The following is a 13,258-nucleotide window of genomic DNA, read 5'->3' on the forward strand; positions in this document are numbered from 1 at the left end:
CGGGCCTTCAAGCCCAACCCATGTTTCAACCCTTAACCTACCAAACCCTTTTGGAACCTGGCCCTTGGGGCCGTATAGAATTGGGTATTGGGGCCGTTGCATTCGAGCCTAAACACTTTAAAGCCTACCCTGTTGTTTGGAGAATATCAGGGTGGAGCGTGTCATACAATACCCCACTTGGACTTCTAAGTATTCCAAGCTATAGGAACCATTAAAAGAAAATCTAAACCTAATCTCAATGGCAGACAACACTGTTATTATCACGGGACACATGGGTATAGGAGAGCATAGTGAAACCCAAAGTTGTCATAATTTTATTGTCCCTTTTGAACCTAGATTTTGGGATCTCTAATCAATTAGGTTAGGTTTCCACTAGTCAAACCTTTAAAAATGTATTCACTAGGTTGACAAATCATACCATATGGCCACCACAAAACTCATTCATGCATGGAAATTATTTTTGTTTGAGAGCAATTGTTTTTCAATGTTAAGTCCTTCAATCATATATTAGGACTTAATTATCATGTAATTTGTTAACACTAGGTAAACTCTCCCATATTTAAGGTGTTTATCATAAAGTCTCTAATCTTTCAACATCTTAAACATTACTCATTGTAAGAGATAGTTAGTGACCTAATCAACTGCATTTTTAATCTTTTTAAAAAATAAATTATTTTTTACGTGTTTTTAAGTATATATCAACTTTGAAGATGACCAAGCCACTCCTCCCCAATTTCCTCACATTGTGATTATGGTTGCTTTTAATGCTATAAAATAGATCACTTTTCTTATTTTCACTTCTAGCTGGGCTTTTGAAGCCTCGCCAGTCCATTCCAGGATAAGGACATCTTCGATGCATCAATGCCTTTAGCCTTTGAATTTAAGAGAGTTTTCCATGGCTAAGCTCACACTCCAAGATTCTGAATCCTTTCTTACAAACAACTCGATCATCACCTTTCTAAGATAAGTAACTCATATAAAAGGAAGTCAAGCTCTAAAATTTACTTAGGACAACTTCATTTCGTCGTCACAAACTTGAGAAGTCAAATTTAATAGACTAACCATGAATAACACAGAGGCATACGTAACACTTTCACCATGACTAACATGGATGAAGATAAGACTCTCTAGTGTAACTGTGCACGTGTTTTATCTCACTAGGATTACAAAGAGAATCATCTAGATTCATAGGATCTTAATCCATATCTACATAAGATCTACACTAATATTAAGAAATGAGAAATGTTACGAGGACTTTTTCAAAAGTAAAATTCTGTCACCTCACAGTTTAACATTAATTTTCGTATGAACATTATAAAATATTATATTAAATACATAAAATGATAAAAATGATAAAGAGTTTATGATGAGTCTCATTTTTGAGAAAATTCTTTTTAACATTTCTCGAAAGAAATTGGTGGTTGGCTTGGCACCAATACTTCACCTGTCAATCCAATGTGAACTTGGTAGTTGGCTTGGCACCATTAAGTTCTTAACCCTAATACCATTAACATATTGAAAAATCTCTCTCTTAAAGCGTGTGAATCCAATGTGAAATTGAATTGTGTCCACACCGACCTCAACTAACAAATATTTCCTCGATCAATCGGTAAGTCTTAAAGTGATCTGCCCCGACCAAACAATTGCAATCTTCCTGTATACATCCAGATGCCTAAGGCTCAACGACAAAATATATATAATTTTCAAATTCAAGTTGGGTCCCATAATTTCGCTAACTGTCAGAAAAGCGTGTCCGAATCAGACATCAGCAGCAGAACGCCGCCATTTGCTGACTTTACCGCCTTTACACACGCATCCCAGCTTCTTCCATTCTACTTCTAGATTTTTTGTTCGCTGCTAATGATTACCTGCAATTCTCTGAGTTCATCAAATGGGAATCGGTAGCAAAAACCCAGGTTCCAGAATTTGTATTTTCTCATTCGTTTTCTGCTGCTATCTTCCTCTGTTTTGCTCTGCGTCGAGTTCGATTTCGCAGGGCCAGTCTATACAAGATGGAGAAACGCTGATCTCAGATGGGCAAATTTTCGAACTGGGTTTCTTCCGTCCGGGGAATTCATCGTTCCGGTACGTCGGAATTCGGTATTACAACATTTCAGACCCGCCAGTGATCTGGGTTGCAAACAGAGAAAACCCAATTTCTGGTGAATCTGGAGTTTTGAAAATTGGAAGCGATGGAAATCTGGTTGTTTTGGATGGAAATGGCACCGCAGTTTGGTCTACTAACGCTTCAACCGCCACTAACACGACTGCCACTAACACGACCGCCACACTCAGTGACGAAGGAAGTCTTGTTCTTTCCGGCAGCGGCGATGCCGGCGAGGTCTACTGGCAGAGCTTTGATCATCCAGCGGACACTTTTTTGCCGGGGATGAAAGTTGAGGTGAATGATGCCATCGGAGAGAATCGGTTTTTGAGTTCGTGGAAGTCGGAAAGTGACCCTTCGGCCGGAGGTTACTCAATGGGCGTTGATCCTCGAGGATCGCCGCAGTTTGTGATATGGGAAGGATCAGAACGGCGGTGGCGAAGCGGGCATTGGAACAAGCAGATATTCATCGGAATGCCGACTATGCCAACGAATTATGAATCTGGTTTTAGGCTTAGTGATGAGAATGCGAATGGGAGCTCATATTTTACTTACAAACTATCAAGTACTTCGGAGAAGTTGAGGTTTCGGATAAGTTGGGACGGGTACGAGGAGCTGCTGAGATGGGTGGAAGAGAAGAACCAGTGGGAAGTGATAGAATCTCAGCCTAACAAGACCAACCAGTGTGAGTTTTACAACAAATGTGGAAAGTTTGGGGTGTGTAGTGCATCCGATGATTCGGGTTCGATTTGCAGTTGTATGCATGGATTTCAACCTAGGGACTCGGATCAATGGATGAAGGGAAATTGGTCGGAGGGGTGTTTGAGGAAAACCTTATTGCAGTGTCAGAGAAATAGTACTAATGGAACGGCGGCAAGTGATGAAAAAGATGGATTTGTAGGGATAAGAGGTGCCAAGTTGCCAGATTTCGCAGACTTAGTTAACGCAGGTCCAGGGGAGGGTTGTGAGGAGAAATGTCTTGTGAATTGTTCTTGTACTGCTTATGCATTTGTTGAAGGGATTGGTTGTATGATGTGGACCGGGGACTTGATTGACGTCGAACAATTTACATTGGGAGGAAACACGTTGCAAATTCGTGTTGCGCATTCGGATTTAGGTAAAGTTCAAATCCAATTGTCTTTCTTCTTGTTGGTGTTATTGCTTTCATTTCTTTTCCTAAAATCCATTTGTGTTTCTTTGTCTGGTTTTGGCCTTTACTTTCTATACAAGAAAAACCAAAGGGTGAATCGGAGTCACTTAATTTTCCATAAATTTTGTTCAACTTAATTGCTGTGAGGAAAATTTAAACAGATGCATTTTCACAGGAAATGCAAACCTTCTGTCTTTTGTCGATCATTGAATTCTAAATTCGCCTCGAGGCAAGACCACGGCATCAAGTCCGGAAAAGATAATCTAAAACTCCTTTACTTCCTTGCCATTCTGTTTGAATTGTATTTTTATCTGGCCAGCTTTAGCAGCGCTTGATCTGTTTTTTTGTCGTCCATCTGACAACGAAAAATAAGTTATTGTCTTTTGAACCCCTGTCCTTTAATAATATCAAAGGCCAGACATCGTTTATGTGCTGTATATTCAAATTATTGACAATACAGAGCATAGCGCGGAAAAGGGCCAAGAAACTGCTCTATTAAGTATTAACTCAATGAAATGTTGCAACACAGAAGACTGCACTAATATCTTTTATTGGATCTCCTTTTATATATAGGTAACAAGAAAAAATTATCCACCGTTGTGATAGCAGTAATTTCAGTAGCGGGAGCACTATTCGTAGTCATCATCCTATTGCTTTTGTGGTGGTTCAAAGCAAAACTGAAAGGTAGGATGCACATTTTCCATCCTTCTAGTGAATGAGGGGAAATTTTTTTAGTTAAGGAAACTGGTAATTGTTCCATGATATATTCTCCTTTCCATTTTGTTTCTGACTTATTTTTCTTCCTTTTTGTTATCTAGTGCTGCCCATAAGTTCTTCAATTTCATGGTTAAGGGGCAGTGATACACCAATGCTCGATGCTGGAAAGAGTGAAGAATTCTCAACAGATACTTCAGGATCAGTTAACGTTTTTGCACAAGGGAATCAAGCAAATGGATCCGAATTACCGCTGTTCAATTTCAGTTGTGTAGCAGCTGCTACGAACAACTTTTCTGAAGAAAACAAGCTTGGGAAGGGGGGATTTGGTACTGTCTACAAGGGTAGCCTTCCAGGGCTACCACAAATAGCCGTAAAAAGACTTTCGAGAAGGTCTACTCAAGGGTTGGAGGAGTTCAAGAACGAGATTAGTCTGATTGCTAAGTTACAACACAGGAATCTCGTGAGGCTATTGGGCTGCTGCATTGAAGGAGAAGAAAAGATACTGGTTTATGAATACATGCCAAACAAAAGCTTGGATTTCTTTCTTTTCCGTCAGTTCTCTTTCAGCCGATTTAAGTGTTCTTTTTTCTGATAATTACATATTTGAAGTTTGTTTCACTTAGTAGTTGCCTTTTTGGTAAAATGGCAGATCCAGCCAACCGATCACTACTAGATTGGAGAAAACGCTTTACGATTATTGAAGGGATTGCACGAGGGCTCCTTTATCTCCATCGAGATTCAAGACTTAGAATTATTCATCGAGACCTAAAAGCTAGCAACATTTTGCTGGATGAAGATATGATCCCCAAAATTTCAGACTTTGGCATGGCAAGAATATTCGGGGGTAATGAAAAAGAAGAAAATACAGCCCGAGTTGTTGGCACCTAGTAAGAAGAACTTGTTGACACTAATTATGCAATACAACTTATTTATCTCGTGTTAGAATTATCAATCTGATCATAATATTCATGATGCAGCGGTTATATGTCACCTGAATATGCAATGGAAGGTCTGTTTTCGGTAAAGTCAGATGTTTATAGCTTTGGTGTATTGCTGCTAGAGATTGTGAGTGGCCGAAGGAACACTAGCTTGCGATCAACGGAACACTTAAGCCTTATTGGATATGTAAGTTATTCATACATGATGTTTTAAATTATAAGTGCTCGCTATTACTTCACCAATCAGTAACTACAACAATGGAATATGGATTTTTTGGAATGTTTTTAGGCATGGCATCTTTGGAACGAGAATCGAGCAACGGACCTCATTGATCCTTCCATCGCAGAAACATGTTCCCAGAACGAAACTGAAGTATTGAGATGTATACATGTAGGGTTACTGTGTGTGCAAGACCATGCAGCTAGTAGACCAACCATGTCGGCCGTGGTGTTAATGCTGGAAAGTGAAGCTGCAAATCTTCAGTTGCCAGTAGAACCTATATTTACCTCAATTAAGAGACATGTGGTTGTGGATACAAAATTTAGTACAGAAGGCCAGGATATAGCACCCTCGAATGATGTAACGATTACAATGGTGGAAGGGAGATGATCGGTAATCTTGCTCCATGTTTCTATGCTGTTCCATCTCCTATGAGGGTTATTAGCAATATTTGTATAGCCTGTAATTTTCGTTAAACGATTGTGAGCGGAAAAGTAAATACTCAGACACCGGAGTTCTAGTAGACATTGATATTTTGGATTTTGACGACTATCATTCTCGATCTTTCTTCACTTTCCAGTCGGAACCGTATGCGAAAATCACAGAACTAATGTCGCAGATTGCCTTAACATGTTCCTGTAACAATTCCTTAACATCCCTTAAAAAAATATCTACTTAGAAATGAAGTCAATATCTTGTTCCACACCGGCCGGATTTGATTGAGATGTGTCCGCGTTTAACTTTGTTTCAAAATGGCAGACCCAGCCAAGCAAGCACTGCTAGATTGGAGAAAACGCTTCACGATTATTGAAGGGATTGCAGGAGGGCTCCTTTATCTCCTGCGAGATTCTAGACTTGGGATAATTCACCGAGACCTAAAAGCAAGCAACATTTTGCTGGATGATGATATGATTCCCAAGATTTTGGACTTCGGTATGGCAAGAATATTTGGGGGTAACAAAATCGAACAAAATACAACTCAAATTGTTGGAACATTGTAAGAATGACTCACTCACTGTAATACGGTATAACTTATTTATCTCATGTTAAAAGCTTTATCGAGCTAATCACTATATTCATACTCCAGGGGCTATATAGCACCTGAATATGCAACAGAAGGTCTGTTTTCAGTAAAGCCGGATGTCTATAGCTTTGGGGTATTGCTGCTAGAGATTGTAAGCGGGCAAAGGAACACTACCTTTCGATCAATGGAAACTTGAGGCTTAATGGATCTGTAAGCACACAGTACACATGATATTGCAAATGCTAAGTGCACGCTATTTGTACTTCTCTAATCCGTAGCTGTAACATTGGAAAGGTATTTTGGAACGTTTTCAGGCATGGCTGTTGGATAGTGGCCAAATTAGTGGTGGACAACAAGCCAACTCTCATTTCGGCTATTAAACAAAGAAAAGTTTGGTGGACATCATCATGAGTAAAAACACAATGATGATGTTTGTTGAAAAGAAAAAGGAAGGTCATGATGATGTTTGTAAAGGAATGATTATTCCTTTACTTTGGATTTTTTTATAGGCAAATGGAATTGGGTTTATTCGGCTCATTCCTTTGCAACTTGACAAAAGAGCTTTTCTTTTGGTATTTTCTAAGGCAGCAGCAGCTGCTATATGTTTGAGGAGAAGCCGAGAGAAGAAAAGAAGGGGGAGCGGCAGATGAGAGAAACCAAGGAGAGCATTCGGCTCTCCCATTTGAATATGAGCTGCTCCTTCCCACCATTTGTAATAATCCCATTTTGTTAGAAATCACTCAATCAAAGATGTTGCTGCTACATGTTGTGTAGCTTTTGGGAGAGAAGGATTTTGATATGTGTTTCTTCTTCTCCATTTGTTTCTTTGTGAGAGTAAGAGCTATTGAGTGTATGTGGGATATTGGGTTTGAGAGTTAAAACTCTATTTGTAATCTCCATTTTGATATTAGTGGAATTTCCTCGCCGTCTCGGAACTGGACGTAGGCTTGCGCCGAACCAATATAAATCCTTGTGTCATTTGGATTATTTGTCTTATCATATTTTACCGTTGTTGCTTATTGGTTTCATATTTGACGCTTCCGCACAACAATGGCATCTCTGGAATGAGAATAGAACAGCAGATCTCATCAATCCTTCCATCACAGAAACTTGTTCCGATTATCAAACTAAACTATTGAGGTGCATACAAGTCGGGGTATCGTGTGTGCAAGACTCTGCAGCTAGTAGACCAACCATGGCGGCTGTGGTGCTAATGCTGGAGAGTGAAACTACAAGTCTTCTAGTGCCAGTACAACCTATATTTACTTCAATTCTGAGATATGTGGATACAAAATTTATTACAGATGGCCACGATTTGATATCATCAAACTTTGTTACGATTACAATGCTAGACGGGAGGTGACATATAATCTTTCTATTTCTACATGTTTACTTGATATTCCATCTACTTTTTGTTTAACAATAGCATTGAAAAAAGTAAATAATCGTATAAGAATTCTAAAGACACGGCAGTTTTGATTTTTGTAATATGTTGATGACTTCCACAACAATTATTGTATCCCTTTAAAATATCTACTTATAACTGATTTAGGTACCTCTAGAATCACTATCTCGGTCCCCATTGGTTTTGATTGAGATGTGTCTGCTTTCACATTGATCACAAGGCTTTCAGTCGCCCACGTATTCTCATACAAAGATATTGGACTACTTTTTTCATTCAAATGTCAAATATCTAAGAAACAAATATCTGATATTTCAAAGTTTTCTGCCTATGATTTTGAGAGCAATGGTAGACTTTTCCTTGTAACAAAATTGAAAAGTCATTTCCTCACAAGGAAATTTACAGATACGCTTCACATTTCTTTTTATAAGAAAACATATTAGAATTCAGATGGGGTTTAGAACCGAAACCATTGGTAGTATTTTCGGTTCCACCATGTTCTTCCTAATCTTCTTCAGCTTGCTTCTGTCACAGCATCATTGTGCTGAAGTTTATGAAATAACACCGTCACAACCATTTTCACAGACACAAACCCTTGTCTCCCCCAGCCGCATTTTCGAATTGGGGTTCTTCAGTCCTAATGGTTCGGTTAACAAGTACGTGGGGATATGGCACACAAACATATCTCCGCATAAAGTTGTATGGGTTGCCAACAGAGAAAATCCTATTGCAGCTTCAGATACCTTGGCTAATTTGACAATTAGCAGCAATGGGAATCTGGAGCTTGTAGATGGGAAGCAGAATTCTCTTTGGTCAACGAATATTTCAATGCCATTTAATGGTTCAGCTGCAGGGCTTTTGGACAGTGGAAATCTTGTCGTAAAACATGATGATGTCGGAGCTGTTCCATTATGGCAGAGTTTTGATTATCCTAGTGACACACTTCTACCAAGCATGGTGCTGGGATTCGATAGTAAATCTGGGAAGCGCAGTTTAATGAAAGCCTGGAAAAGTGAGAGTGATCCATCAGCTGGCTTGTTCTTGGTTGGACTTTCACCAGACGTTCCATCACAAGTGTTCATTTGGATTAATGAATCGAAACCCTACTGGAGAAGTGGGGCATGGGATAAATCAAGGTTCATCGGGGCACCAGATATGAATAATCAATATCAAAGTGGATTCACTCTAAATGATGATGTGAACCAGGGAACAAAATCTTTTTCTTACAGGGTTTTTAACAATACGCTTTCATATCTTGGCATCTCTTCAGACGGAGTACTGAGTTATTTTAAGCTTTCGGACAATGGCAGCAACTGGTGGCTTCCCTGGGTGGCACCGGTGAATTCATGTGACATTTATGGAACATGTGGAGTTTATGGTGTCTGCAAAGGTTCTGAATCTCCAAATCCAAATTGCGAGTGTTTGAAAGGGTTTGTACCAAAATCAAATGAGGAATGGAGCAACGGAAACAGGACTGGAGGGTGTGTGAGGCACACCGAATTGTTTTGCGATCAGAGTAACACAAGCAGGTCATTTTCTTCAGGTGGAAAAGAAGATGGGTTCCGGAAGATGGTGGGATTAAAGCTACCAGATTTTCATGAGCTTATCGAAAATCTGGAGGCTGACGAGTGCAAGATACGATGCCTAAATAATTGTTCTTGTCAGGCTTATGCGCAAGTTAATAATATAGGGTGTTTGGTCTGGTCCAGTGACCTTATTGATATACAAGAGTTTGCATTTGGAGGGAACGATCTTTATATTCGCCTAGCACTCGGAGAATTAGGTAAACAAATGAGAATTATTTCCTGCAGAATTATTAGAAGTATCTTTTATTTTCTGAGAGGTCGCACTTAGTGCGATGGCAAGTGCCTTTGCCCATGAGCGGTAGGTCTCGGGTTCGAGACTTGGGAGCAGCCTCTCCATAAATGGGGGTAAGGCTAGCCGACATTCACCTCTCCCAAACCCTGCGTAAAGCGGGAGCCTTGTGCACTGGGTACGACCTTTATCTTTTATTTTCTGTCTCATTCTTTGCTCATTGCAATTCATAAATTCATTTTTTCAGATGAAGGAAAGCCTGTAAAGCTAATTGCTAGCGTCACTGCTGTTGGTTTTATCAGTATTTTGAGTGCCATAGCTTTCGGCGTTCAGAGACTGCGCGGTAAAAAAACAGGTAAGAGAATAACATAGAGTGATAGCAGCTGATGCATTATTCAAATTATTTTATAACTTCCATGCATAACTTCACAAGAACATATTTACTGATTGATATCCATTACTTGATAATCTTGTTGTGATGAAGAAGTTGTGATTGTTATATTTTCGAAACAGGGAACACGAAAGAAAAAACAAAGTTAATGCAGTTGAATCATACAAGTGATAATTCAAGGGATAATCTTCAAGAATACATAAGAAAACATGATCCATCAGAGCTATTCATCTACGATTTTGACAGCATATTAAATGCCACAAACAATTTCAGCACCATGAACAAACTCGGGGAAGGAGGTTTCGGCCCTGTTTACAAGGTGACTATATATTTATTTATTTCAATTCCAAAAGGAAAATATAGTGTTTTCAACACCGGCTAGAAGCCTAAAACTACATGACACAGACATAAATCGAATGTTTAATATGTAGGGTAAGCTACAAGAAGGAAAGGAAATAGCAGTAAAACGACTATCTAGTAGCTCGGGGCAAGGCATAGAGGAGTTCAAGAATGAGATGCTGCTGATCTCCAAACTCCAACACAAAAATCTTGTTAGGATCATGGGCTGCTGCGTCAAAGACGATGAAAAGTTACTGATTTATGAGTTCATGCCGAACAGAAGCTTGGATACTCTTCTATTCGGTTAGTTTCACTGCCACCTTCCATGTTTCGATGAAATTTCTCTTTGTTACATATTGTTCTTTTGTTACCACAATTGGAAATCCCTTAGCTCTTTGTAATCCCCCGATTCTTACGATTTTGTTACTATTATTGGTCACATTTTTTATGGATTTTATCGATTAGATCGAACGCGCAGAGCACAGCTTGATTGGGCTAGACGCTTCAATATTATTCAGGGAGTTGCTAGAGGACTTCTTTATCTCCACCACGATTCCCGTTTGAAGGTAATCCATAGAGATTTGAAGGTTAGTAACATTCTCTTGGATGAGAATATGAACCCAAAAATTTCAGATTTTGGATTGGCACGAATCTTTGAAGGGACACAGAGTCTAGCAAATACTCACAAGGTTGTGGGAACACGGTAAGCGCATTCTTTTCCTATTATTGGCACTTTTATTCAGACCAGAAACAGAGAAGACATTTTTTTCCAGTTATTAATACAAATGAATTGCTTGTGCAGTGGTTATATGTCTCCAGAGTATGCCATGGGTGGGATATTTTCTGAAAAATCTGATGTCTATAGCTTTGGCGTCTTGTTATTGGAGATTATCGCGGGCAAAAAGAATACTAGCTTCTATTACAACGAGGAACAGCATGGATTTTTAGCTCATGTAAGCTAATCAATCAAAATCTTCATTTGGATTTGTGTTTTTAAGATGCTAAATATAGCAGATTCTAACAATTGTAGGCAACATTCACAATATGACTTTTGTCAGGTTTGGCACTTATGGAATGAAGGCAGGGGACTGGACTTGCTAGATGAAGTATTGGTGGATTCATATTCGTCCTTAGAAGTAATGAGATGCATGCACATCGGACTCCTTTGCGTGCAGGACAAGTCTGAAGATAGACCAACCATGCCGGACGTAGTTTTCACACTAAGTAGTGAGACGGATCTTCCACTACCTAAGCAGCCTATATTTTCTTATTTCCGAATCTCTGTCTCTAATCCTCAACCCAAATATGACAATATTTTCTCTGCAAATGAAGATACCATAACCGTGATCGAAGGTCGGTAAGCAATAGAACGTTGTTACATCACAATGCAGTGGATTTTGGTGATTGCATGTGTAAATACAAGTAGGGTTATTGCACCTGTAAAAGTTCTGCAGCTTGTAGAAAGCAAATCTGCTATTTAGTACACGGCGATGGTTTATTATTCTCAAAAAATTTCACAATTTCAATGGTAGACGTGGCAGATAATCGAAACATTTTGTTTAATGAATTCTTTCTTCTGAATCTTATTTGACGCAGCACAAAGTGATGAATGGGTTACCAACGTAATCCTTTGTAGAACAAAGTCTTGAATTCACCAAAAAATTGAGAGAAATCCCGAAAGGTTGTGTTTGATTAATTCGTGAATGCCCAAATGATTACATCCAGATGACTTAAATGAAGTTTACAAACGTTTGGAGCAACTCAAATGACTTCTAGAAATTAAAACAACATTAACTAAACACTAATAGGATGGAGAAACAAGGTCTGATTTTTAATACGAAACGTTAAACGTCGTTTTGGAGGCTGAAACAACCCCGGATGACCAAAAGCCATTGTACTTCATAGCAAAGAAATGAGTTGGACTTGTAGCGTCGTTTCCTTTCCGAAAGGTATCACAGGCCCAAATCGGAGCCTGGACACCGAATCTGCAAATTTTCGTTGTGTCTTTTTATCTTCTGACGGTCTATTTCCTTTTCGATCCAGTCCACATCCCCGCCTGGGGTCCACCACATCTTGGGCTCTGCCTCCGCCGTAACACGATATTGTTCGCTTTGGGCCACCATGCCCTCACGATTTTGTTTCTAGGAACTCACAAGAGAACTTCCCAACGGGTCACCCATCCTAGGATTGCTCTCGCTGCGATCTCACTTAACTTCAGAGTTCCTAAGGAATTCAAAGCTAGTGAGCTCCCAAAAGGCCTCATGCTATAGGAGGTGGGCATGTACATATAAGGCATAGAGGATCCACTCTCCTGGCAATGTGGGATCTAACAATCCACCCTCCTTAGAGGCCCGACGTCCTTGTCAGCACATTTCCGGTCAGGGATTGGCTCTGATACCAAATTTTCACATCCCAACCCAGGGTCCACGACATCCCGAGCTCCGCCTCCGTCGTAGCACGATATTGTCCGCTTTGGGCTTCGACCACACCCTCATGGTTTTGTTTCTGGGAACTCACACGAGAACTTCCAAATGGGTCACCCATCCTGAGATTGCTCTCGCTGCGATCTCACTTTACTTCGAAGTTCCTAAGGAATCCGAAGCCAATGCGGACAAGTGGAGTCGAACATTTCTCTAGGAGGTGGGCATATACATATAAGGCATAGATGATCCACTCCCCTGGGCGATGTGGGATCTAACATAGCATGATATGGATGGACAAACAAAGTGATGACACTGCCTGCAGTGCAGATCGCCTTAAACTTGTTTTTGTAACAATTTTGATCTAGGTGGATGCTTATCTCTGGCTAGTAAAATAAAATTTTCAAGATGTAAAATTTGGAGCTAAGAAAAAAAATACCCACAAATAAAAGCACTTTAATTCTCAGAAAACAACCTTTAAGGCTTTAAGTAGCAGTACAAACACATTGTCTCACTGGTAATGATCTACACAATATATCTTGTCCCGTTCATCATTCATGAATTAGGAACCCTAACAATCATATTTACCAAAAAAAAAGACTATATATATGCATATGATATTTTCAGTCTGCAGGAGATCCAACTGCTCTCAGTTCGCCACGTGAGGCGAGAAACTAATGGTAGCAATGAACCGTTAGATATGTACAGAAGGAGCCAAAATATATGTTGATGCACAAA

At 39.6% G+C, this 13,258-nt stretch overlaps 2 protein-coding genes across 2 annotated transcripts; both read left to right on the forward strand.

Moving 5' to 3' along the window:
• The first annotated feature begins 1,527 nt into the window (after positions 1–1,527).
• On the forward strand, positions 1,528–5,684 carry LOC103419658 (G-type lectin S-receptor-like serine/threonine-protein kinase B120). The gene is made up of 6 exons (XM_008357755.4): positions 1,528–3,221; positions 3,828–3,938; positions 4,073–4,522; positions 4,621–4,858; positions 4,949–5,096; positions 5,199–5,684. Exons 1-6 carry the CDS (start codon positions 1,892–1,894, stop codon positions 5,517–5,519), a joined length of 2,598 nt encoding a protein of 865 aa, XP_008355977.3. The 5' UTR covers positions 1,528–1,891; the 3' UTR covers positions 5,520–5,684.
• Positions 5,685–7,876: 2,192 nt separating this feature from the next.
• Positions 7,877–11,667, forward strand: LOC103419659 (G-type lectin S-receptor-like serine/threonine-protein kinase At1g61500). The gene is made up of 7 exons (XM_070822836.1): positions 7,877–9,338; positions 9,618–9,725; positions 9,884–10,080; positions 10,193–10,403; positions 10,566–10,803; positions 10,903–11,053; positions 11,159–11,667. Exons 1-7 carry the CDS (start codon positions 8,006–8,008, stop codon positions 11,459–11,461), a joined length of 2,541 nt encoding a protein of 846 aa, XP_070678937.1. The 5' UTR covers positions 7,877–8,005; the 3' UTR covers positions 11,462–11,667.
• Positions 11,668–13,258: the final 1,591 nt, after the last annotated feature.

Source organism: Malus domestica, chromosome 05, assembly GCF_042453785.1.
Source record: "Malus domestica chromosome 05, GDT2T_hap1".
Taxonomy (NCBI): domain Eukaryota; kingdom Viridiplantae; phylum Streptophyta; class Magnoliopsida; order Rosales; family Rosaceae; genus Malus; species Malus domestica.